We start from the raw sequence: 25,354 nt of genomic DNA on the forward strand, positions 1-25,354 counted from the left end.
GCTTGTATTACCGCTCTACTTTCCTCCTCCTCTCGGTCCTTACGGACACTGAGAGTTCTTTCCTGCTCCAGTTGTTGTTGAAGCTCTCTGACTCTTAGCTGCTCATGTCTCAAATCTTCCTCCGCCTTTTCCACAGCCATCCTGAAGAAAAAAAAAAAAAGCACAACCCACACATTTTTCTCAACACTTTTTTGTATTAGATGTCTGAGTTTAATGGAAACAAATTGAGGAACCAAAATTCCTATAAAGTAGTATGTTGTAAAAACGAAATATTGAGCATTTTAGCATGTACCTAATGGCCAACATGTGGATTTAATTTAATTTTTGAAAATACTAATTGAAGTTCTGATTTTCACAATACAATTAATTCACACTACCTATTTTGTTTTTGTTCTCTATATCAACTAGGAATAATGTTTTTGGCTGTGTTTGTGTCCAACGCACCTGAGTGACTGCATTTTGTTCTTTTGATCTTGCTGAGTGTCACAAACACATGTTGAGTGTTTCTGCCTCTCCTCCAGCTCAGTCCTCAGTGGATTTTCATCCGGTTTGTCAGTCTGGAGCTGATCTCTGGGCTTGTCATCTTCCTCTCTGTAGTCAGTCTGAGGAAGACCGAAGAAGGTGATCAGCAAGACATCAGTTTCTTGTCACTAGATTATTTCATAATCTTTTAAACCATAGTAACTCACTCGTGTTTGGCTTTGAGCCATTCGACAGAGCAGCTCTCTGAGAGCAATCACAGTCTCCTGAAGTGCCCTCTTCTCCTGCTGCCAGCTCATGGGGGGGTTGGAGGAAGGATGATCTTGCTGGTCGGTTTTGACGGCGGCACCTTCAGAATGATGTCCTCTTAGATCCGAGACATGAGGCTGCATTGAGGACGTGGCGCGACGTTGGGACAGTGTCAGAATTTGGCAGCTTTCTTGATACACTTTCTTCAACAGACCCTGCGGAAAGAAGTAAAGTATAAGGAGAAGGAAAGTATAAAATCTCTGCAGAAATTCTCTTGATTTCAAAATATGCAGAGTTTAAATAAAGCCTACCTGAAGCTCAGGCGACAACAGGTCATCGCTGTAGCTCATACTGCCTGCAGCACTGTCTGTGTTCACTGTGGGGTTCATTCCTCTGCAGTGGAGATACTCAAGAAACTGAGCATCCAGCCTTTCAGTCTGTTCCAGCTCTACTTTCAGCCTCGCACCTAGTTCTGAACTCACATCTTAGAGCACATAAGTTCAGTGGATCAGTGTGGAGATAATCAATTCTTATTTCTAATGAAGTCAATTAAAACAAAGATTAAAAAAAAACATGCAACAATGGATGCCACTAAGAAGTATTGTCTATGAAGCAAAAGCCTGATATATCTTATTTCTTTTATCCAAAAACTTCAAAATAAAAGAGGCAATAATTACTGCTGCCATATCCATCACTGGCCCATTCTGGTGCCGACAAGGAGGAGGTGGAGCCCAGGGGGGATGGAGGTGCTGTTAGAGCCAGTTCTTCCAACTCGCGTGCCTAAAAGAAATACAGAAGATTAATCAAATATTTAACCACATTTGAACCAACAATATGACCAAATGCCACAAAGGGAGGCATGTGTGGACGTTTGAGAGCACATACTTTATCTGTGCCCAGTGAGTCGAGCGTGGACAAGTGGTCGCACACTGACAGGGACCCGGGGGAGTGGGTACTCTGTGTAGCTGGCTCTGGTGTAATGGTCCTGGAGTGCGGAGGCTCCATCACAACCCTGGGGGAGGTCTTGACATAGTGGAGATCCAGGCCTGTGATGTTCAGACCACTGAACTCTGACAGCTGAGAGTCGAGAGCAGAGGCGTGGAAGCGTTCTGGGATTCTATGTGCGGAGCATTCAAGTCTCCTCAAAACCTCCGGTGAGCTCAGAGAGGCTTCGTCATGAGACACGCTCACGACATCCTCAAAGGTTCTGTGGGAGGTATCTGACGGATGAAGAGAATAGAAGTTGTCATTATGAGAACATGTTTTAGTTGTGATGCCACCGAGGCCAGGGGTTCTCTGGAGTTTTAGACCACAGGAAATGGCACAGTTTATCTAGGAGTGCGTCGTTCTCTAAGATGATGCAAAATAGGAGATCCTAATCCTTTAAGTCAATTATTTATGCCATCGGTGTGAACCTAAAAATACAACATTATAGAATGTTTGCAGTACTGCTAAGGACTCACCCTTCTCCAAGTATGCTTCCTGGTGATCAAGTGTGTCTTCCCAATGTTGTCTGAGTTGCTGTAGTTCCCTTTGCTGATGGGATAGTTCCTCTTCCTGTACAGCCAGGTCTTCCTGTAAACCTCGCAGCTCTGCCTTCAGCTGCTGGTTATCAGTCTCAAGGTGGAATACGGCGCAGCCTTTGGTCTGACAGACAAGAATAAATAACATTAAAATGTATTTATTACACTAAGTCGAGTACTATCATGACTTCACGTCTCACAGCAAACAGTAGATCCGTACAGAAAGACAGGTTAAATCCCACTGCTCTTCAATTCACATCCAATATGCTGTTGTGTATTCAGATCCCAGTCCCACCTGTCCTTTCTCATGTAGTTTCTCAGCCCTCTCTGAACTGGTACTCAGACCCTTCTTCAGAGCAGTCAGCTCAGCCCTCAGAGCCAGATGCTCTGCCTTCAGTCTGACGAGTTCAGTCTCCCTCTGTCTCAAGGCAGTGTCTACCTTAGCCACAGTCTCCTCAGCATGAGTCTTAGAAAAAAGGGAAACGCTCATTAGCAGCCTTGCCTAGTATTCATGAAACCCTGCATCCACAGACCCTATTTTTTTCAGAGCTTTACATAAGACCAACAACCAAATTGCAATGTGAATTCCTATTTAACAACTGCATGCCGGGATTGAACTCTGATTTATACGGTTATATATTGCTAGAAACCTCTTCTGTACGCCGTAACAACAGTGGCTACATTTGCTACAAACAACTATTAACTCATCAAAATCAGATCCGAGTGAAAAGACTTGCAGAAGCCCAACAAATGATTTGCAGCGTCCATTAAATATAATAGAGTCTCCTTACCACATCCCGTCTAGTTAGAACCTAAAAAGAAAAATAAAGTGCATCGGAGCTTTAAAAACCACCACTAACAAAGGATTCCCTCCAGCTTCCTCATTTTCATGTCACTTCCTCTGTGTTAGTAAGAGTCTGCCGTCTCAGGAGTGACGCGGCGATGTGACGTGTTACGGAGTTAACTAGAACCAGATGTGTTTTCGCCTGCGGTTGCCAGCATAGCTGTACATTAGCTTAAAACGCAGCAGCTGGATATTTGCTGTCTGGACTTTTTGATGCTGGTTCACCGTGTTATGCAAATGACTTCACGGACCCTTTAAGACAATGAATGGTTCTGATTCTTATCACCGATTATAAAAGGCAACGTCAGTGGCATTTACCACATTTAATAAAAATAATCATAATAATAACCATAATCACAATAACTGAAAATAAGTCTTTCACTGCTGTGTTTATAAACTTAGAAATGATGTTAATCACTGGCTTTATTAAAGACAGAATTCAATTTGGAGGTAAAAAGGAGGTTGAACCTATGTGTTTAAAATTGTATTGCACATTTACGTATTGGATTGTCGCTCACCAGCACTTCCTTTTGCACCTCTTCTTGACTGGTTTCCTTCTCATTGAGTCGACAGGTCAGGTCCTGGATACAGGCTCTCATTGAAGTCACTTCCTGTCTGAGGTTTTCACTTTCCTCCTGGAGTTGCTCCTCCCTCGTCCTCCGTGCTTCACATTCAGCAGAAAGCTCTTCCCTCAAGGTCTTGAGTGTGTTCATATTTGTCCTTTCCTCAGCAACCAGCTCCTCCATGTCCACCACCTCGGCTCTAAGCTCCTGGACTTGTCTCTCAAGGTTGAGACTGGTTTCTCGAAGGACTTCATTTTCTGTTTGCATTTCCTGCCGTTTTGATTTAAGTATCTCAATCTCTGTCCCGCTCTCTTCTTCTTTCTTTTGGAGTTCCACAACCAGTGAGCCGAGGTGGACGTTCGTCTCATGCAGTGCGCTCATCTCTTGGACTTGACTTTCGCCACAGTCCTGCTCATCTTCAGAGGGTCCGTTTCCCCTCTTCTCCGGCTCTTCTTTCCGGGTCATGACTTCCTTCAGCTCCGCTACTTTGACAGCGAGAGCACGTTGGAGTTCATCTGCCCTCTCCCGTTCAGCAGTCAGCCGCTTTCCAAACTCCTCCCCATGTCCTCTGTAATCTTCCTCCTGGGTGAGCAAGAGTCGCTCCAGTCCGTCTTTCTCAGCCAGCACAGTCTCGAGCTGACTCTGGAGGGCCTTGACAAGAGACCGATGGGAGCGAGATGAGGCAGAGTGACCCAGACCGAGTTCTTGCTTCAGGCTGTTTGGTCCTCCCCTCTTTGCTTTCTCCTGGAGTGCATCGTGGTCAGGCTCAGGGCTGGGAGCCGGCGAGGGATTAATACTGTCTCCATCCTGAGAGTCACTGACTTCATGCAGGTTGGGGCCTAATGTGGCCAGTTCTGCCTGCAGAGTGCTGATGACCTCATGAAGGCGCTCCTCTTCTTCCCGTTTGTCCTGACGCACTCTCACGATTTCAGACCGAAGGTGTTCCACCTGTGAGCGCAGATCCTCAAGCTCAGCATCTAAAGCCTTTTGGTCAGAAAGACAAAACATTTCAATTGGTCTACTTTTTCCCCTCAAACTGTGGGCACGTTCACACTACTTGCATGTGTGTGTGTGTTTTTCTGACCTTGTTGTCCCTGGTGTTCTCCAATTTGTGTTCCAGTTTTTGGATCTGAGTGGTGAGTTGGTCAATCTCATGATTTTTCTCCTCAAATAATGCTGAGGAGAGGCTTTCCTCCTCTGTGTCCTCCACCTCGCTTCGTTCTTCTTGCTCCTCTTTGAGTATGGAGAGAGCGGACACATTTTCCTGCAAGCAGAGTTGTATATAGCAGTTCAATTCTAAGTTATAGTGCTGGGGGGGGGGAGGTTCCTTCTGATTTTATAAAATACTAAAGAACTACTTCCTTAGTCCAAGTTCTAACAAAGCAGCTTCCTATAAATTGACAAAATAATGAAATACCACTTACTTGTAGTGTGGCAATCTGTCCTTGGAGCTCGTTAACCTGAGCTGCATTCTGATTGGTCAGCAGCTCCAGCTGTAGTGAGAGGTGTTTTAGTTCAACCTCTTTGAGGCTCAAGTCCCTCTGCGCAGTTTCCAGTTGGCGAAGCAGTGCCTCGACCTTCAAAGACATAACATCACTGATTCAGTTTAGACCAAAAACTGAAGGCAGTTTCCCATCGTGCGTTAACAATGCGGTGCAATCAAAGAAAGTTGTTTACCATGGAAATATTTTCTTCATGAGACAATTTTGCTTAAACATTGATACCAAAAAGGTTACCACTGCCAAATGTATCAAACAAACACCACCAATCAGCTCAAATTGTTGCACTGCCAAACACTGGCTGGGTAAAATCTAACAGACCTCCTGCTCTTTGCTTTGTAGGCTCTGTTGAGCGGTGTCCAGGGCGTCGCTAAGCTCCTGAGTGGGGTCACGCGTGTTGTCATGGTAACAGTGTCTCGTCTCATCCACTTTGGATTGCAGAGCGGAGATCTGAAGCCTGTTCGACAGCTGCTGCTGCTCTAGAGCCTGCTTATCCTGACAAAAGACACATGCGTGAGAAACAAAGGCAGTATTGAGAGTGATTGCCAGTTCAAGTGTACAATTTTCTTACTTGTGTGAGCTCCTGTTCCCTTGACCTTGCTCTTTGGAGCTCTTGCTCCAGGTGGCCGATAGAGCGATGACTCTCGGCGGTGTTCAGCAGTGCTTGCTCTAGTTCCCTGATTCGCCCGGCTAGCTTGTCTATCTCCTCATTACGCTCCTTAAGGTCACGCTGGGCTTGCTGATTGGCTGCAAGCAAGGAGGAATGGTCATCCGTCTTGTCTTTGATGATAGCTTGTAGACTTTCCACCTGCAGAAACAGAGCGGGCCATATTTTGGATGAAAAGTTTCGTTGAGTGAAAACAACACGTTTTGTAGATACATAAAGCCGGTTCGGATCTACAGCCACTGGTACCAAACATAGAAGTTAAGCCATTCCAGAGCAGCGACGTAGGTGAAAGTGAGAAACCGAAGCGAATGAATGACTACCAACAAACAAAAGATTAAATGGGAATGAATGCAGAACATATGACAAGCACATACAAGCAGTGAAATGTTTTTTCAGTTGATTGCATGGAAAATTATGTTTCAACAAATACACACAATGCAAAGAGTAAGAGGAGCTAGGAGAAGTACGCTAGTTAGATTTCATACCTGCAGAACCAAGTCCTCAAACTACAGAAATCCATTCAGCACAGGGATAAACACATTGCAAAAGTCAGGTTTGTGACATGAAAAACAATGCATTCATCACCTCAATCTCCAAGTATGAGTAGTTATGCTTTATAATCAGCTCAGCAATGCCATTGAGACTCATCTCAAAAACACAAACACACTGCAATACACTATTTAATCAACATCATCCATTGGATGTTAAACAGGCCTCACCCTGTGTCCTTTATTATCTCCGCTGCCTGTGTGCCTGAGTTGGGCCTCCAGGCTTCGGATTTCCTGCTGGAACTCGTCTCGCTCGTGTTCACGCTCCACAGCCTGCTCCTATATGCAGAGGAACAATTGGACATAATAAGGGTTAAAAAGGACAATAACTTAAAGGGACCAACAGTCAGTCATCAGTGAGAGATATTAAACTCACTTCTATAAACTGCCTGTCATGTTTCAGCTGTTTCTCAAGTGCTTGGACACGTTGGTTGAGGTCTTCCTCGTTGACTCTGTGGTGCTGCTCTGCCTCCAGGCCCTGCGTTTCCTGCTCCTCCAGCTCTCTCTCCAGAGCCCTGAGGCGCAGAGACAGAGAGCTGCGGTCCTTCTCGGCCTGCCGCTGCAAGTCCAGCCTATCCTGGGTCAAACGCTGTGTCTCCGCCAGTAGAGCTTGAAGAAAATAAATAGAAAAATAAATAAAAAGGTACATTCAAGACTATTGTTTCAATGCAAACATACAGATGCATTTTAAAAGCCTCGAAGACATTGGGAGTTAAGTACATGCAACTAGTACACATCCTGTGTCTTTTTCCCCTGAAAAGGCACTGAATGCATTCTCTTTGACAGCTCTGAGTGAGAACATTGTGTAAAAGGAAGAAAAAAAATGACACAGCACACAAGAGCTTTTGCTATAAACTGCTGGCAGTGGTACAAATGGCAACCTCGCAGCACTGCAAATACACTGCATATTAATTCACCACCCCCTCATCTCATACTCTGACCTACAAACCTGCATCAGGATCTGAATTGAGCAAATGGCCTATGGAGAGACAACACATCTGAGCACAGACATTATCATAAGTTTGTGTTCAAGCTCACTAAAGAGGTTAATGTAATACTTTACGCAGTGAGGAACACATGATTTCACGGTTGCTGCGCTCACCTTTCTCCCTCTCCCCCAGACCAGAGGAGAGATGCTCCCTCTGACGGAGGAGGAGTGCGTGCTCCTCGCTGAGCTCCTGATGCTTCAGTCTGAGGTTATCCAGCTCTGTGGGGAGGGCCTGCATCTGGTGCAGCTTCACCTTCAGGTCCTCAAGCTCCTCCACAAGTCTTTCCTCCTGTACCTCCTTTTGTTGGAGAGACTCCTCTAGGACAGCTTTCTCTGCCACATAGCCATCGAGAAGCCCTGAACACATGAAGTTAAAAAGTTTTGTTTAAAAGGGAATGTTGTCTGATATGAAGGGCAACAGTGCAAATATTAACAGTATTTTTAATTCCTAGAACAAAATCTGAACAAACCATTTGAGTAATTTCCAAATGTGGCACAGATAACACTGACTGAGCTAGTGCTAGCATACCCATTATTCAAAAACCTTTTGATCAGCTTACTTTCGTAACCTTAGTGGTTTTTAACAACTGTGTTTCCATTTGAAGAAGCTAAAACAGTTATGTTTGACTTTCAGTAAAACTGGTGAAATTTGTGAGGAACAATCAACCCTTATATAGTGCTCACCCTCTGCCTTGTGAAGTTCTAGCTGGAGTTTACTCTTCAGCTCCGCCTCTCGATCAAGCTGCTCCAACAGGTGCTTGTGCTGCTCAATGAGCTGGGCAGAGTCGTCTCTGCCCTGAGAGAACTTTTCCTCCAGAGAAAGGTGGACATCATGAGTCTGCACCAGCTGGAGAAGTAAGAAACTCATCAATAAACTCAAGAAAGAGGGGTTTGGGGTGAATTGTTAAGATATGCTAAGCCCTTTGCATCCTCTACCTGTGTGTTGGCGTGGTTGAGCAGCTCCAGGAGTGTTTCAACAGTGTGACGCAGTCGGCTGCAGGCGTTCAGAGCCGCTTCCTCTCCGCCAGGATTGATCTGACCATCTGAAACCAGCAGGCTCTCACAGAGCAGCTGGGTCAGCTCCATGTCTTCTGAAGACATGTCTGCGACTGAAATACCTACAAAATTAAGTGAAAAGTAATCATTGCAAAAATGAATTGCAATTATGAAGTCATTTATGTTCATAAGGCATAAGATGCCTTGCAACTTCAGAACAAATAAAAGGCCAACAGACCCGATTCTTGTGCCTCTTTGTTCCCTGCTGAGCTCCTATGAAGGGTCGCCTGGCCAGATGTTTGGGCTTTGCCACTGATCTTTTGTCCAATCATGTCTTCGGTTGTAATGGTGCAGCGAATCATCTCAATCAGCACCTTTCTCAGTTTTTCATTGGCCTGGTGCAGTTTACGTCTGGGAAAACAAATGTGACAAATGCGCTATACTATTTTCTACATTTAACCAGGTCACATTCCAAGTCAAAACAGTCTCATAATCATACCATTTTAAGTGAAAAAATAAATAAATGGTAAAAGCAACTAAAAATGCATATTGTATGTCATAAAGTAGTAACAATTAAACTTGTCATTGCAGAAAGTGAGCATTAACAAAACATACTTTCGGTGAAGGGCATACTAAGGTTAATGTTGCCATGGTAATATTAGCCCAACGCTGGTGCTTTCACCAGTAACAACAAAATCCCTCTGCAACAGCCACAACAACGCTTACCTTTCCTCTTTAGCAGTCTGCAAGTCCTCCGTGAGCATGTTTAGAAGGTTTCCTCCCTCCTGGTTCTCTCGCTCCCTTCGTTGAAGGAGGGTGTCCAAAGTCTCCATCTCTGAACGTTTTCCTTCCAACTCCCCCTGCAGACAGCCAACTTCGGCCCGCAGCTGAAAAAAAAGACGGAAAGAGATGTTAATCCTCCCAACACGCTTATTAACTGCACCTCTCATACAACTAGAAAACATTCGTATGAGCAAAACAAATTGCCCCCCAAATTATTGTCTCAGTAAGTATCAGTTCCAAAAATCACATGGCCATCAAACAATCATGGCCAAGAGCATGACAAAAGCAGAAGGCATGCTCCGTGTTTGACGGGAAATCCAAACAAGATGTTGATCGTTAGAGAAATCCCCCGTAATCAGAGTCAACAACCATCACCAATACTACATTCAATACATCCGCTATGAAACTGAAATTACCACAACTTCTGGATTCACTGCTGAATTTTTCTTCTTCTAGGTCTCTCCTGTTAGCGTCTTACCTCTTGTTCCTCAACCCTCATTCCCTCTCTTTTTACCTCTACCTCCTGCCTTCTCCCATCAAACACTTCTTGTGCGGCCACCTGCCTCAACCAAACAATGTTGTTGCCCTGACAACAGCACCCTCCCAACCTCTTAACCGTCTCTTTGCTAACCTCTTGGGGTGTGTGTTTGTTAATATCTCACAACCAAAAGCAAAGCCTGGGAAGGTGCCATGGAAACTAATGGCCGTGCAGACGTATCCACAAAGCATGCATTGATTTACGATGTCGGTCCCGATGAAGCCAATGTTTTTGGCTTTATCGGGAAAAGTAGGCTCCACGGGGTATAGAAACTATTATTGAGACTACTATACAATTAGAGGGTTTCAGTATATTTCACAACAACAAGGAAAAACAACAACAAGGAAAAAAAATGTTGCTCCTTTGACAGGACAACTAACAACTAATGAATACAAATTAATTTTGCATTGGGCTATGGTAACTAAGGTAATTATTCTTCCAGCTGAAGTTAAATATTACTACCTGCCAAAGTTGCAAATTCTAATTGATTACCCAACTAGTCATCTCAGTTTCAATACGTGTTTCAACCAAGAGAACAGACTACAAAACACACCAGATTAGAGCGTTTCATTGATACGATAATCCTTTTAACACAGTTATTCAATGCAAAGGAAAATCTACCCTGTGGATCAGCCTAACCCTTAGCAGCATTATTCGGAATTATTCTTCACTATTAATTCACTCCATTTCTATTTACACTTTCCAAGTGGTTCCCAAGTCTCAACACCAATGAAGACACATTTACATCAGGCCTCTTACCTGGTCCCAAGAAAAATAAAACGGATGGTGCGAATTTATATATATATATATATAAAAGCACTAGAATAGGCTGTTAATTTAACACATGTATGCAGTTGTCTAGTACCTGGGCCACCACGGCGTCCAGTAGCTGCAGCTGGATAGTAAGCTGGCTCATTTTGTCTGTGTAGCTCTGCTCCTTCGCCTCCTGTTCAGATGTGAAGCTTTGCTTCAGGTCCTCAAGCTCCAACTCCTTCTGCTCTTCAAATTCAGTCTAAACAAAGCAATGAAACTGGTACATGAATTCAAAAAATGCAGATTTCCATCTTAACATAGGCTTATTCATTCCTCAGCTAAAGAGACCTCTGGACATGTCTGACTGGCTTATAGTTGACTACTGGCTTGCACATTTCAGATGGTCAAATGCCAAACGTCTATAAATAAAAAATAAACTTCGGCCCTAAAACCTTCTGCATCAGAGGATAAAAAGCTAACACACACGGCACACAGATTCAGAGAACAGAGACAGACGGACAACACGTCTACATATATGATGATGGAGGGATTATGTGGAAACTGAGTTTGAGTAAATCTCCAGTGGGACGGTGTCCAACCAAGAGTTATGCCTTTGAATGAACTGGTGCATCTGGAGATTAGAGAGGGCTATGCACATGTGCACACGCACGCACACTGCAATAAACCAGTTATTATATAATGTTTTAAGCAGGCACTCAGAATCAAATAATTACACAACAAAGATCATATTTTAGGCATGAAAAAAAGGAAGCTACAAACGGGTTCATGTTTTTTCTCATCACTGAGAAATCTCCTCTTACCGTCAGTTGATTAATCCTGTCCTGTACTCTCTCCTCTGATTGGACTTTGAGGAGCTCCGCCTCTTCTAGGAAGTGCTGACGTTGCCTTAATGACTCCTCTTCAAGCTCCCTGCGACATGCCTCCAATTCCCGCGCAGAGACCGCCCTCAACTCCTAAAAGCAGCCACATGTGGTTGGTTGGTTTAAAAATACAAAATGCTCAGATTCACAGTGCTTTTCAAAAGAAAAAAAAGAATAGTAGTACTCTTTGCCTCCCACAAATACACCATTATGAAAGATGAACAATAATTCAGTGTTATCCTGTCTCTAATGGGCTGTGAGAGGAGCAGAGAAAGAACTAATCGCCAGGCAGAGCCCTGGAAGTTATTGTACGTCGCTTTGGATAAAAGCGTCAGCTAAATGACATGTAATGTAAGTCCACTCCTGTTCCAAAAATTCAAACCTACACGAAGAGGCAGCATGATAGGCCCTAATGCTTCTCAAATACATACACACCTGTTGCTGTGCGACGAGTTGCTCTTTGTCAGCAGTGTAGGTATGTGAGAGCTCGCAAAGAGCAGTGCTGTGTTGTTGCTCGAGTTCCAAAACCTGAGAAAAGCGCAAAGGATGCAAAGACATCAAATCTCACAGAATATCAAAACACTTGAGGGAGAAGGATCAGAAAAACACCATGAAAACAAAGGCGAAGGGATAAAAAGATGAATTAATCAAATTGCAATGAAATACTAATAAATTATCGCCAAAATATCCATTCAAAAGCATTCAAGAAGATTCAATTATTAGATTAATTAACATCAGCATAGGGGTTTGCAATATACCATACAAGCTGTAATGTGTTGATATCTACGGTGGAGATGGAGTGAATACATCCAGGGCATCAAATACTCAATATAAAAGATGGAATATTACCGTAGAGCATGTTCACTAGCTTTTTAACAGATTAGAAAACTAAAGCATGGTAGGGATGATCGAGTAAGTACCTGCTTTTTTAGAGTCTCCAGGGCTTGGCAGTGTTCCATGTCCAAGGCCTCTTGTTGAGCAGCCAGCTCAGTCTATTAGAAAGAATTGGGAAGTCTTATTTCTTTAGTTCTGGTTATTGATTGAATGCTAATCTGATTGAGAACCAATCTTTACTTCTCACCTTGTGAACGTGGCTGAGCTCTGCTGCCATGGCCCTAAACTTCTCTATGTGCACCTGAGCCAGCTCTTTCCTCAGTTCCTCCCTGATTGACAGCTGCTCGGCGTTGTGGCGCGCCATTATCTGCTGGTGTTGTGACTTCTGGAGATTCAGGTCTTGACAATGTTTATCTTCAAGTTGCATGATTTCATCACGCAGTGTCTGTAATACATTTTGTTTTAAAGACAGTCATTCATTTAATGTCTATAAAGGCAGATCTAATAGAATGGTGCATTCATGTTTAGTATGTGATGGGCATCCACCACAAATATCAAAAACGAATAAGAATGTAAAACATTGCTAACATAACATTTTACAAATAATGTGTCCTTACTTGCACTTCCTTCAGGTATGTGGCCTCCAAAGTGTCCATATTACCCAGCATCCTCTTTTCCAGTTCATCTCTCTCTTCCTGGTGTTTGCGAGTCAGCTCAGCCTCTAGAGCCTCCAGCTGGGCCTGATGAGTCTCCTGAAGAACAGCTTCCAGACTTTTAAGGTCGTCCTTTCGCTTGGAACAGAGGGCTGCTTCCAAGGCGACAAGCTCAGCTTTGTGTTTGGATTCTAGTTCAGCCGTGGCAGCGGCGAGTTGCTCTCTGTGACTGGCACTGAGTGAATCTTGTTGTGCTATGTGTTTGGCATTGAGTGTGTCCTTCTCTTCGGAGTGTTTGCTCAGAAGTGCTGCGCTCTGGTTTTCCAGCACAGTTTGATGTCTATTCTGTAGCTGTGCCAGAGAGATTTCAGATTTTTGGGCCAAATTCTGTTCCAGCGCTGCTTTTTCCTCCTGGAACCTGAACACAAAACAAAGATCCATATGAAGCATATCAAGGATCGCAAAGATAGAAACTAATGTGAGTCCACAGGGACTTAGTGCAGAACATTCAATTTTAAGACCATAATAGTAGCACAGCAGCTGAAATGTGGGCATATACAACAAATGTCACGACAACCTTTCCTATAGTTAAACATTACCTGCAAAAATTAAAATACATTTCCCCCAAATCAATACAAACATGTATAGGGGTCGAACCATTGACCTCCATCTACAATCAAGGCTTTGGGATCTTGGGCCTCCATAGAGCTCACCTCTCTTGGGCTTGGCGTAGCCGCTCGTCACCTTGCTCCCGGAGGAGAGCAGTGTGCGCCTCGATTTCTGTCGCCATGCAGCTTTTTTCCCTTTGTAGCTCACCGTCATACTCAGCCTTCAGTCTTTGACGCACCATCAGCACCTGTGGGCCTAAAAGACAAACACCGTTTCAGAGGCAGATGGAGAACCGCTCCATGGGCTCCTACAGGAAGATATAATAAATTCTTACTCTCATCATTGTCAAGTGCAGACTGTAGGGAGATTAACTTCTCCTTCTCCTCATGAAGTGCTTTTGTAAGACGTGACTTCTCCTCAGTCTCCCTGCAAAGGGCTGACTTCAGAGCAACAAGCTCAGCTTCATGCTTCTCTTGGAGCTCTTCTCTAAGCTTCTTCATCTCGTCCTGCACGTGCACCCTCTCTTCTTCCAGAGCTTTTTCAAGCTCAACAAGCTCACCAGCAAACTCCTGTTTCAGCTGTAGGAGTTGAAAGTAACATACATAAACAGTTTTGAAATTCCCATACATGTGCTTCTTCTATACAACTGACATGTGCATCACCAGTATGAAAGCTTGGATACGAGTTTTTACCTTTTGTGTGTTCCTTTCCATGTCTGCATCATGCTGTTTACTTAAGGTAGACAATCTGTCTTCCAGACTGTGGATCATGGTCGTCCTTGTCTGCAGGTCCTCTGTGTAATACCATATCCTCTGTTCTACCTCCGCCTAAATACAACACAATCTTTTATTATATGGACCGTTAAATGTTATTTATGAATTGATTATCTGGTCAGCTTTTCTCAAATCTCACCTCAACCTGACGTTCGGCCTCCAAACAAACTCTGGTAAGCTCTGCAACAACGACATTTGAGAAGACGTTACCCCTGGCAAAACTTCAATACCATGTTGGTATTCTATGCGCATGTGTGTTACCTTGTAAATGATGGTCAGAAAGTTTGGCTCTGATTTGCTCCAGCTCTAGGGCATGATGAGTCCTCTTCTCCTGCAGCTCCTCATAGTACTGGTCAGTGAGGTTTGAGCGCATCTAATGCATGCGTAATGGTATAAAAACAAAGTAAAGAAAGCGTAAAAGGGAAAATATATACCAACAGAAATGCACACTAGGGATGTCTTTCAAGGGACACTGTCTGAAAATGTGCAACGTAATCACATATTCAAATATTAAAAACGCCACTGTTAGCATTTGCGTGCCAAGCTTCTCATTTTAGCTTTGTATTTACTTTTTTTGTTAAGAGATACATTTAAGTTTTGGAGGACTGAGTCGGCGTCAGACCTGTCGCAGCTCTTCCTTAAAGGAAAGCGCCATAGAAGACTGCAGATTGGCAAGCTCCATAGCGTGCTCCTCTACCAGCTGACGGCGCAAACGATCCAGCAGTTCCTGTTGGAAATAACACAACTCTCCAGTTATCTTGTGATGTTCCAATATCTTTTTATGTAAAAATCAGGGTAAATAACACATTTATAAAGCTACAGAAGTTCTTCAAAATGTCTACAAAAAATTCTCACATGGTATGCACATACATCATGTTTCTCCAACTCGAGGCCAGTATCATCGTGCTCATCTTTTTCCTCTTCGACTTGGCCTTGAGATATGGAACTGAAAATAGACCAAAAATGTTATTAATGGATGTTAATTTAATCCAAGCATGCAATATATGGTCTTGTACAAATCCATTCAATTTATTTTGCATTGCCCAAAATCACAAATTAGCCTCAGAGGGCTTTATAATCTGTACACATGTGACATCCTCTGTCCCGCAACCCCAACAAGAAAAAACTCCACCCAAAACAAAAAAAATAATTAAAAGGTATTGAACAGAGAGAAACCTCAAAGAGAGGCAGGATCCCTCTCCCAGGATGGCCAGAAATACAATAGATGTGTTGTGTACGGAACGATCAACCCACTGATCTACTTGCCTACCTGTTATCTGCAGTTTTAAGCACCGATTCCTCCAAGGCACTTTCCACCAGCCTCAGCTGAAGCAATGCAATTTCTTCTCTGTAGCTATCCTCTGATGCCCGCAATCTCTGCTCAAAATACCTGGAGGAGGATGAAGGTAAAGCGTGGATAGTTTAAATTGAGTCAGTAAAAAGAGAGAAAGAACAATTTACAAATCATTGACAGGCGTTATCGACTGTGGCCAAAACCCAAACCCAAGAAGTGATAAACCGCCACAGCTTTAACATCAGTTTCTATTGTTAAGCATCAGATTTCCAACCTTGACAGGCAGGTGGTTGAGGACTTCTGTGACAATTTCATCCAGACGGAGTGTGCCTACGTGCCCGTTTGCGCTCTCATACCTCCTCAGGCTCTCCAGCTCAGCCTCATTCTGCTCTTTGATTTCTCGCTTCTGTTCATTAAACTCTGTCTTCAGGCGCTCAAAGTCCTCGACTCGAGATGAGCGAGCGAGCAGCTGCTCCTTCAGCTCTGTGAGAAAATGGGGTAGACAACCAGACAAAAAGGTGATGAAACAGCAACTGGAATCCCAGACGTGTAGTCAAGTTCTATTTTCCTCCGTGTGTCGTACCACATCACAGACAAAAGCCATTATTAATAGAGCAACATGTTATCTACATCTTGTACGTGGAACATTTGGAATATCTTCACTGGGAGTATTTAATTGCATGCAGCAAATTAAAATACAGCATTGTAGAGCAGATGTCGGGCTGCATCAATCTCACCTCCCAACTCTTGGCGACTGGTCCTCATGCTCTCCAGCTGGGACCACAGCTGACCGACTTCTTGCTCTGACCTCTCTTTTAGCGAGGTCCGCTCCTCTTGAAGGCACAGAACCTGGTTCTCAGAGAGGAATCCTTGTTACAAGCTGCGTTGCCTTAGAATTATCGAGCCAATTTCATCAACAGTTTGGGGCGCATTGACTGCGTAGTTTTGTCAGAAATTGGTGGTAAAGGCTAAGCCATACGCAGAGTAGAAGAGGCAGAACAGAAAATAAAACAAGTAGTCTTGGGCGATCCATGAGAGAAAAATGGAGAGGACAGAAATGTGTTACAATTGGGAAAATTCACATGAATTCACGTGAGCTCGCTAGTCAGGTTTCATAGCGTCGAAAGATGAATACATCCGGTAAGACGCCAATAGCAAAAACAGCTGATTGGTCATGTCGTTTAAAAGATCACTATTATTTCATTCAATGCATCATCTCTTTAAGATGAAGGTGAAAGCCACCACAGGTAATATAACAATATAAATCTTTATTTGCAATTTAAGAAGTTTTATCAAAATGGATTTCCAAACATCAGTCTTAAACTATATTTAAACATACTAAAAATGTGAATGGAACAACAGCAGCAACTGCTGCTTTAACTTTTTTTACGAGTTCACTGTTCTATAGACTATTGCTGGCGTAATAAAAAGTCTATAAAATAAAAAATGTATGAAGTTCCAATAATTACTGTTTGGGCAAGTGAACTTAACAGAAATAAATAGCAACCCAACTGCATGTTATTATGTATGACTGAACTCACCTCCAGGTGCAGTTGCTGTTTTTTCTCCTCTAGGTGGAGTAGTTGCTGCTCCCTCTCCTTCAGCACTGTCTTATGACTAGAAACCAACTCCTCCACAGCACCTAAACAGGATTAAAAAAATAATAATTCTAAATGTAATTTACATTAGAAAATAAATGGAATAGCATGATCTTGTTTGAAATTGGCATAATTTATTCTACCACAAAACAAAAAATAGGTAGGCTTAAAAATGATGACATCAACATGACCGTCTACAATGCCATGTGTGTTTTCAATGCAGAAGATGTAGTCAAATTATATTAATTCATTATTAAAATAATAAATCTAAATTTAGGGAAGCACTAGAGAAGGGAGGGGAGGCAACTCACGGGCAGCAGCATCTCGGTCACCCCAGGCTTGTTCCAGCTCCTCCTCCAGTTTATGGTTTGACTCCTGGAGTTCCTGCAGCCTGGCCACTGACTCCTGCTGCTCCGACTGAGTTTGGGACAGAGCGGTCAGGGCTTCCGTTAGAGCTTTGTTAGTCTGGGTGAGGGATTCATGGGTGCTGGTGATCTCTGCTTGGGCGACCGCAAGGCCTCTTTGGGTGTCTGAGAGGGATGTCTTCAGGGTTGACTGGGTGTTCTCAGCTTCCTTATCCCACTGTGACTGTAGAGCCTGAAGACAGAGATAAGTTAAAGATGGTAACACTACAAAATGATTCATTAGCCGTACGGATGTTTAAATAGCATTCATATTACAGTAATGAATTGACCTGTATTTCTTTGGTCTGCTGCTCCTGCATGACCGCTCTCTCCTGAGCAATACGAGTCTCCCACTGCTGCTTCAACTCATCTGAAAACATACAAAGCAAATGAAAAGATTCACCCACGTCAAAGAATCTGAAGGTTAGATCCGTAATTGCGCACCACTTTCTAAAGAATGAGGGGAGCTCACCAACACAATAAAAAAAAAGGAACACTGAAGCAGTACTCACTTATGTCTTGTTGGTGCAGCACATGCAGTCTATCCTGTTGCTCCTGGTTCTGCCGTGTGATCTGGTCCAGTTCTAACTGATGCCGAGCATTGAGAAGGTCACTTTCCTGGGCAAATGTCTCCTTCAGGGAGGCCTGAACCTCCGTGAGAAGGGACTCCTGCTCCAGCCGGGACGTGCCGGCGTTAGTTACGCTCAGTCGCAAGGCATGAAGTTCTCTTTCCTTTTGGACCTAAAAGGTAAAGATTTAGGTGAATACGGAGAACTATATGGTACAAGAGCTTTTTTTTAGCCTAGTAGTGATAGCATGTTTGGGGTAAAAGTTAACCACCTTTCCAATTTAGTAAAAGTATAATTAAATCCCTATGCCCCTAAAGTCATTCTGAGGAAAAAAGCTAAGGAGAGCAATATAAGCTATGGCTGTGATGTTTTGTGCTGTGACATGCACACAGTTCACATTAATATACCAGTGCCTGCTGCAGTTCAGTCTGGTGGGCCGCCTCCATGCTCTCTCTCAGCTCCAAGGACACCTCCATCCTTAAGTGACCAAGCTCCTCATTGTGTTCAGCTGTCAGCTCCGAGACCATCCTCTCGTGCTCACGTTCGGTCACCTGTTGAGAGACAGAATGGTAGACGTGACGAGCTTAAAATGATATACAAAATTGCAACTCAATATAAAAAGGTGAATAACTAAGTACTATTCCACTGCAGTATGTCTGGCTAAGATCCAAGTGTTTGCCTCAGACTTATCAGTTGGTATACCTGTTTGATTAGGCTGATCTGTCTCTTCTGTTCTTCCTCCATAGTAGCCTGCTGCTTCTGTAGTTCTGACTGCAGATGACTGTTGGCCTCGGAAATCTGAAGAATTTATAGAAATAAATAACAATACAACGGAAAGCAAGAAGAATTTAGCACCACTATTTCTATTTGGTAATTAATGAAGAAGAATCAGTATCCAGTTACTTTCAAAACTGAGATTTTCCCTCCATGTTGGTATGCTAGCTCATGAGAAAATACTGCAAATTACCTTTTATATAATGCTGAAAAGAGATGTGGGTTTCAGTACCCCAAAATACAATGTATAATGTCACGCAGCATTTAACATACGGTCTATGACTATATGGTGCACACTAGAATAGCTGTGATGGTTAGGAAGTTGGTAAATTCCACCTCTTGTAGATGTTTCTCCATCAAATCTTTTATCTCCAGCTGGTGCGATGTCTTAAGCCTTTCTGTGGCCTCCTCAACAGCCACTAGCTGCTTCTCCATAAGAGCCTTGACCTCCTGCTCCATCTCCCTCCTCTGCTCCTCCAGGTGTTGCCTCACGTCGAGGAGCGCTTTCTCCTTCTCCTGTCTCTCCTCCTCCCATTTCTCTTTCTCTTCACCAAACTGTAGAAAAAACATTTTGCACAATATTTTAAAATCCTGACAGTTGATCAAACAATAGCTAAATGAATTAACTGTCACATCATACATCGCACCTCAACATCCTTCGCTTTAAGCATGTTCTCAAACTGTTCCAGTTCCTCCTCCAATACTTGCTCCATTTTCTTAATGCGGTCATCCATCTCTTCCTTATTCCTTCTGTGCTCCTCTCCTTCCTGCGCTGCCTGAGCTTGGGCCTCCTCCAGGCTGGCCAGGTTTTGTCTCAAACAGAAGATCTGAGCCTCCAGTTCCTCCTTCTCTTTCAGCGCACTGTCCAGGATGCCCCGGATCTTCTCCAGCTCCCCCCGCAATCTATCCACTTCTGTTCCCATGTTTACAAACTTCGCCCGCGTTGTCTCGAGCTCCTTTAATGTTTCGTCCAGCTTAACAGTCCTTTCATCCAATAAGACCGATATGGTTTCTTGGTCAGTTTTGGTCTTTTCCAGCTCTGACATGATCATTTGAAATTGAGCCTTGAGGGAAAGGGAGAAACAGAAATAGGTTTAGTGTTTTCCATATTATAGTTTCAATCTGTTCATTGCCTCCTTCATTCAAACCCTTTAAAGCACAAACAAACTAATTACTGCTGCTGTAGATTATTTCTTAATTGAGTTTGGGGATGAGGGGGGGGGTCGCATACAGAGTATAGCATGTTTACATTCTTAAAAAACTGCCAACACAACCCCCCTTATCATACTAGTGTACCTGCAGTGTTTGCAGCTGGTTGTCATGGCTGAGCTCTGAGCTCTGTTGGGCAGAGATTGCAGGCGGCTTTGTCTCCTGCAGAGAGGACAAGTTGAGCTCCTGCTGTTTTTGGTGAGACAGGAGTGTAGCCTCGTTCTCCAGTTCAGTTTTTGGCCCACCCACCAGGTTATCTTCCCCGTCTGATGGAGAGGTAGAAGGAACCAGCAGGGAGGTATTAGCTGCCTCCTTTCCCATCAACACTACTGCATTCTCTTTTTCTCCTTCTTCCGTTAAGGCACCACATTTGTTTTTCAGGTTGTTTTGATGGGCTGTCAAGTTCATCTCCTCCTCTGCGTGTCTTCTCTTCTCTTCTTCAAGTTCCCACAGAGCCTGCTTTAGCTCTTCCGTCACCTGGGCCCACCTGACCGCAAAGATTTAAATTTCTCAAGTTGATTATGGAATCATTCAGGGTTGTTTTGCAGGCATTTTTCTAACTTGTAGAGGATTCGAAATAAAAAGTTTTAATTTTAAGATAACTTTTACTTAAGCTATTGAGCGCGTTATTTGGTGGAGAAAAATAAATAAAATCAGCAACAGTAAACAATAAACAGAAAAATAAATCATTTATAATATAATAAAAAACAGGAGGAATCAAACATTACCGACATTCGAATAAGACCTTCTTTACCTGCTCCTGGCCTCCTCCAGCTCTTCAGCACTGTTGAGGACTTCCTCCTTTAACACATCCAAGTCCCTCTCCTTGAGAAGCAGCTCCTCACGGAGCTCCCCACACTGCTGATTTAGCAGCTCTTTTTCCAGGTCAGTTTCCTCAAACTGCTGCTCAGTGAGTTTACTCGTCTCCAGCTCGCCGGAGGAGTCATGGTGAAGCCACTGAGATGGAGATTGGGAGGTGAAATCGCCAGCAGCAGGAATGCCAGGCGAGCACGGTTGGGTAGAGTTGTCGTTGACGTTTTCTTCGGGGAAACGGTTTGAAATTGACAACAGAGGCTCATCTCCCAACACCTCACTGTTCAGCTCAAAACTGTGAAATGAGTCAGAAATCAATAAGGTGATTGGAAAAGCCCCCAAAAAACACCCACTAGGCATCATCATTTCACTTACCTGTATTCTGCAGAGAGGTCCAGCTGACTGCAGTGTTCAAAGCTTTCATTGACCATCGAAGATTGGGAGAGTACAAGAGGAGCTGAAGACAGGTAGCGCTCCATCAGGATGTCCCCAGGTAACATAACATCCATGCTGTCCCCCACAGGTGCACTCTCTAGGTTGGTCTCGTCTTCAGTGACCTTATCCTCACAGCTCAAGCAAGCCTTTGCCTGGTTCTGACGATTCTTAGACGCTTTGAGTCCCATGACCTCTTCCTCCCGAACTTTCAGTTCGTTCTCCCTTTCCTCCAACAGCTGCCTGACTCCCTTCAACTCCTCCTTGAGCTTCTGCACCTCGCCCTCCTGCCGGGTGAGACAAAGAGCAGAGCTGGCCACCTCCTCAGTAAATCTCCTCTCTGCGTGGTCTTCCTCCTGAAGTCTTTTCCTCAGCTCAAGCACTTCTCTGTTCAGCTTCTCCTTCTCCTCTTTGTACTGCTGCATCTCAAGGCACTGACTTTGGACTGAGCTCAACTGGGCCTGAAGGTCTTGTAGCTGTGTCAACCTTTCTTTCTGCTCGTCTTCCCTGTCCTTCTTCTCCTTTTCCAGTAAAGAAAGCACAAGTTTGTGTTTCTCCATCTCCTCCACCAGTTCAGCGCATAAGCGTTGGCTGGTCTGCCTTTCTTCCTCCAGCTCGGCCCTCAATTTTTGGAGAACAGGGCTGGTCTCACCCTCCTTGCTATGGCCTTCAGCACTTGACTGGAAGCCAGGTCCTGCACACCCAGTTTCCTCCACTGGAGCCTCCTGATGATGGAAGTCAGCATCTTTGGCACAATGGCCATGCTGATGCTGTTGTGGGGCGTGGAGGACTTCCCCCGCCGACTGATTTTTGATGCGCAGAAACTCTACGCTGGTCTGTGTGAGAGACAATTTAGCAAGTTCAGAACACATGAATAGTGACTTGGTCACAGGTTCAGCTTTGAGTGGCTTGTACCTGCTGGAGCTGTCTCTGTAGAGCCTGAATCTGCCCAGTGAGTGACTGGGCCTCCAGTTGTACCTGGTCTCTGCTGGCTAGGGCCTCCTGCAGGTTGGAGCTGAGCCTGGCAATGATCTCATTACGCTTCTCCACAGCCTCTTGTAGCTGCTGGCAGAAGAAAACATTTATGAGGGGGGGGGGATTTTCTTAAAAGCATAGACACCACATAAATCAAAAATACTTTAGTGTAGAAAAAAAGATTTTCTTTTTACGACTTAATCCCAATGATCTAGAACACATGTGTCAAACTCAAGGGAGCGAGTGCTTAATACACATGTTTCAAACTCACAGCCAAATTCAGCTGCCCGCTTAATTGTGACTATTATGAGATTCAATATAATTTGCCAGAGGAAATGGGAATTTTATTATTCTCTTTCATTGAAAATCCTATCAAACGGATTATGCGCTAGTTTTATGGGGATCTGCACTAATTGCTTTAGTCTTTAGATGATGAATAGGCAAGGTAATCTCTGCAACATGAAAATATTTAATATAAAAAAAGGTATTTTGATAGACTGACAATTTAGTCCAAACACATCTCAATGCCCTTCATCACACTGATTAATTGAAGTTCAGACACCAGTTTCGTTTTGAGAATTACGAGCCATCAAACCCATTTTTATGCTTCACTTTTGATAGTCATAGAATCATACCGAAGACCAGTTGAGTTGTTAACAACTGCCAGATAAAAGGAACTACATAGAACATACTAAAGTATTCAAAGGACATGTTTCAACATACAATATAAAAAATGTGTGAATGTTTAAATACACTGTGTATACCTTGAGCTGCTCTTTGCCGGTGAGTGCAGCTAGTTCGCCCTCTCTAAAATCATTCAGAGGGGAAGGTCTTTGCTCCAGGGGGGGGGGCGGATCCTTTGGTTGTTGCTTTTGGGGTCCCTAAAGGGTTAAACAGTTTTAGAATGTAACTTCCTTCTTGTCATTGCGGTGCATGTGTAATCTAATGTTGTGGGTGAACTTTCCCTTTAAAAAAAGCAGTCAATAGTGCCACAGTTAATCCGGACCACGTTGCTATGACAACATGCCCCACAGGCAAAGTAATGGTTAGTGACCCATTTTTATAATGTATGTTAACAGAGCAAGCCCCACAGACCACTTGTCAAAGCATACAGTGAGCAAAATTAGACAAATACTGGAGGTCAGGCCATGTGACCCGCCGAGTCCTGACTTAGTAAATCAATTGGTGCAATGAAAATGACCAGCTGTTAATTAAAAAACATTGTCTCGTCTGCAACTATTAATGACGCTTGACCAATTCTCTGAATGTACCTCACGGTTGGTCTTCTTGTTCGGCCCGGTGTCATTGGTGGAGGGAAGGGTTGATTCTACGTGGCGGCCTTGCGTTGCGCCGTCATTCTGCGGGACATTCGGGCCCTTCCTCTTCTGCGTCTTTTTCGGCGCCCCCGTACCGTCGCCTTTCGCCCGCTTCTGTCGGAAGCTAGCAAGCTGCGCAGGAAGGACAGTGAGAGGTAGACGGACACATAGGTCAGGACCACTGAGCACCACCACACCATCAGCATGGTGAAGCTCAGGGGTCACGGGTGAGAGAGAACTGGAATCCAGATTGATCTCTTCAGTAGTAAAAGATATAAAATCATCATGTAAAGTAAAAATACATAAGCGCCCAAGTTGTGGATAGTCCCCGCTGATGAGTTACTGATGAGTCAGTATTTAAGGCGCCCCAAAAAAAGACCGTTCCCAATGAAGCAGGAAGAAATCCCATACACCTTCCCAAAATAGGCTACACCACTGCGTGAAAAAGAATCGGTTTAAAATGAAGGGACGGTGCTAAATATTCTGAAATCTCCAGAGAGCTAAAGCATTGGGCAGCCTCTCAGCACAGCAGAAACAGAAAAAAAGATTTAGGTTTAAAAGATATATATATATTTTTTTTAAGTACGCATCCATTACGGTCTTTTCATTTTCTGGCAAAGTAGAAAACTCAAAAGGAAGAGACGTGGAAACAAGTTCACCAGAGTTTTTTTTTGAAGGTCCTTTCGGAAAACATGCCAGGAGAAAAAAAAAAATCTTAATTGACAGTTAATTCACTGTGAAAAACATTTCCAAAGATGTCGCGACACAAATCCATCCAAGACAGTATCTCTTTGCAACAAATTCCTCTTTTTATCCATGTGTGTGTCTCTGTGTCGCTCTCTCGCTCTCTCGCCCTCTCAGCAGACCTCTCTTCTTTAAGCAGCTTAAATCAGATTACAGCAGTCCACATTGTGACAGACCCTCCTGAATCCCTGCATCAATAACGGATAATCAATCTTCTTGCCGGTGGTCAGACCTGTCAATTCCTCCTCATTGGGGCAGTTGTTCTACTGTCCAGATGCAGATCTTGCCATATGTAGGTAACACCACCCAGTGTACGATCTTCTCATTGTAAAACTCCCTGCCACAGCCACGTCCAGTGCAGAGGGATCCACCAACTCTGGACAGGGGCTGGCATGTGTCTAGGCTCATGGAAGTGGGTGGAGACTGCGAGATGCATTCACATGTAGAGGAGGAGACAGGGCGTTGTGTGTGGCGAGCAGGATCGGTGTGTGTATGCTCAAATCAAATAGAGATGATATGTGACACATTTGCTATTCGTTTCTTTATGTGATGAGTCACATGCATGTGCATGACACCGCTGCGTGGACGGGGGCCAATGTTTATACCGTTGACATATTATATGCATGGTTATAAAAAAATAAATTGGGATTTAGCGCTACACAATGCGTCCACCACTATACCATCTTCTTTTGACTTGGGGAAAAAAAACAAAAGCTTTGCTTAAAACAATCCTTCCCACACTTAAATCTCTTCCCGCCTCTGCTTTTGTGTCCACTATCACTTCAAACCCCAGCCTTCAAGTCCTACCATCACCCTGCTCACCGCCTCTGCCAGCAACAACACACGTCACATGTCAGGAAGACACATTATCCAGATGAGCATTGTTTAGCCCAAGGCCGCTTCTGCACTACCCAGAGTCTGACTAACCAGCTGGATGGATCTTATTGTGGCCACATCAGATGTTACTGCACTGGTGAATGCTTTTTCTCACAGTATTTTATGTATGTATTTTTTGTATGTCTGTAGAATTAAGTATACATATATG

General features: G+C 43.8%; 1 protein-coding gene across 12 annotated transcripts in view; it reads right to left on the bottom strand.

Moving 5' to 3' along the window:
* Positions 1 to 25,354, bottom strand: part of pcnt (pericentrin) — a 32,640-nt gene that overhangs the window by 5,842 nt on the left and 1,444 nt on the right. For 3 of the 12 annotated variants that reach the window (XM_062557131.1, XM_062557130.1, XM_062557125.1), the window contains 51 exons: positions 23,521 to 23,697; positions 23,014 to 23,130; positions 22,190 to 22,339; positions 21,218 to 22,110; positions 20,784 to 21,137; positions 20,117 to 20,516; positions 19,468 to 19,884; positions 19,157 to 19,375; positions 18,749 to 18,844; positions 18,454 to 18,597; positions 17,990 to 18,218; positions 17,768 to 17,847; positions 17,385 to 17,670; positions 17,017 to 17,117; positions 16,213 to 16,330; positions 15,832 to 15,958; positions 15,452 to 15,571; positions 15,037 to 15,127; positions 14,804 to 14,908; positions 14,443 to 14,554; positions 14,321 to 14,361; positions 14,101 to 14,235; positions 13,743 to 13,986; positions 13,513 to 13,663; positions 12,764 to 13,217; positions 12,394 to 12,591; positions 12,233 to 12,304; positions 11,748 to 11,840; positions 11,253 to 11,405; positions 10,544 to 10,690; positions 9,084 to 9,244; positions 8,596 to 8,768; positions 8,298 to 8,479; positions 8,046 to 8,208; positions 7,476 to 7,718; positions 6,750 to 6,982; positions 6,545 to 6,652; positions 6,311 to 6,331; positions 5,730 to 5,966; positions 5,480 to 5,653; positions 5,084 to 5,236; positions 4,744 to 4,923; positions 3,615 to 4,643; positions 2,548 to 2,718; positions 2,193 to 2,376; positions 1,615 to 1,949; positions 1,407 to 1,509; positions 1,041 to 1,213; positions 690 to 944; positions 445 to 602; positions 12 to 141 (listed from right to left, as the gene is read on the bottom strand). In XM_062557131.1, the coding sequence (XP_062413115.1) occupies positions 12 to 141; positions 445 to 602; positions 690 to 944; positions 1,041 to 1,213; positions 1,407 to 1,509; positions 1,615 to 1,949; positions 2,193 to 2,376; positions 2,548 to 2,718; positions 3,615 to 4,643; positions 4,744 to 4,923; positions 5,084 to 5,236; positions 5,480 to 5,653; positions 5,730 to 5,966; positions 6,311 to 6,331; positions 6,545 to 6,652; positions 6,750 to 6,982; positions 7,476 to 7,718; positions 8,046 to 8,208; positions 8,298 to 8,479; positions 8,596 to 8,768; positions 9,084 to 9,244; positions 10,544 to 10,690; positions 11,253 to 11,405; positions 11,748 to 11,840; positions 12,233 to 12,304; positions 12,394 to 12,591; positions 12,764 to 13,217; positions 13,513 to 13,663; positions 13,743 to 13,986; positions 14,101 to 14,235; positions 14,321 to 14,361; positions 14,443 to 14,554; positions 14,804 to 14,908; positions 15,037 to 15,127; positions 15,452 to 15,571; positions 15,832 to 15,958; positions 16,213 to 16,330; positions 17,017 to 17,117; positions 17,385 to 17,670; positions 17,768 to 17,847; positions 17,990 to 18,218; positions 18,454 to 18,597; positions 18,749 to 18,844; positions 19,157 to 19,375; positions 19,468 to 19,884; positions 20,117 to 20,516; positions 20,784 to 21,137; positions 21,218 to 22,110; positions 22,190 to 22,339; positions 23,014 to 23,130; positions 23,521 to 23,697 (10,590 nt within the window). The remainder of the gene's footprint in view (positions 1 to 11; positions 142 to 444; positions 603 to 689; positions 945 to 1,040; positions 1,214 to 1,406; positions 1,510 to 1,614; positions 1,950 to 2,192; positions 2,377 to 2,547; positions 2,719 to 3,614; positions 4,644 to 4,743; positions 4,924 to 5,083; positions 5,237 to 5,479; positions 5,654 to 5,729; positions 5,967 to 6,310; positions 6,332 to 6,544; positions 6,653 to 6,749; positions 6,983 to 7,475; positions 7,719 to 8,045; positions 8,209 to 8,297; positions 8,480 to 8,595; positions 8,769 to 9,083; positions 9,245 to 10,543; positions 10,691 to 11,252; positions 11,406 to 11,747; positions 11,841 to 12,232; positions 12,305 to 12,393; positions 12,592 to 12,763; positions 13,218 to 13,512; positions 13,664 to 13,742; positions 13,987 to 14,100; positions 14,236 to 14,320; positions 14,362 to 14,442; positions 14,555 to 14,803; positions 14,909 to 15,036; positions 15,128 to 15,451; positions 15,572 to 15,831; positions 15,959 to 16,212; positions 16,331 to 17,016; positions 17,118 to 17,384; positions 17,671 to 17,767; positions 17,848 to 17,989; positions 18,219 to 18,453; positions 18,598 to 18,748; positions 18,845 to 19,156; positions 19,376 to 19,467; positions 19,885 to 20,116; positions 20,517 to 20,783; positions 21,138 to 21,217; positions 22,111 to 22,189; positions 22,340 to 23,013; positions 23,131 to 23,520; positions 23,698 to 25,354) is intronic. The other 9 variants (XM_037486031.2, XM_062557133.1, XM_062557126.1 and 6 more) reach the window with 9 other exon arrangements.

The sequence above is a fragment of the Pungitius pungitius genome, chromosome 14 (genome assembly GCF_949316345.1).
Source record: "Pungitius pungitius chromosome 14, fPunPun2.1, whole genome shotgun sequence".
NCBI lineage: Eukaryota > Metazoa > Chordata > Actinopteri > Perciformes > Gasterosteidae > Pungitius > Pungitius pungitius.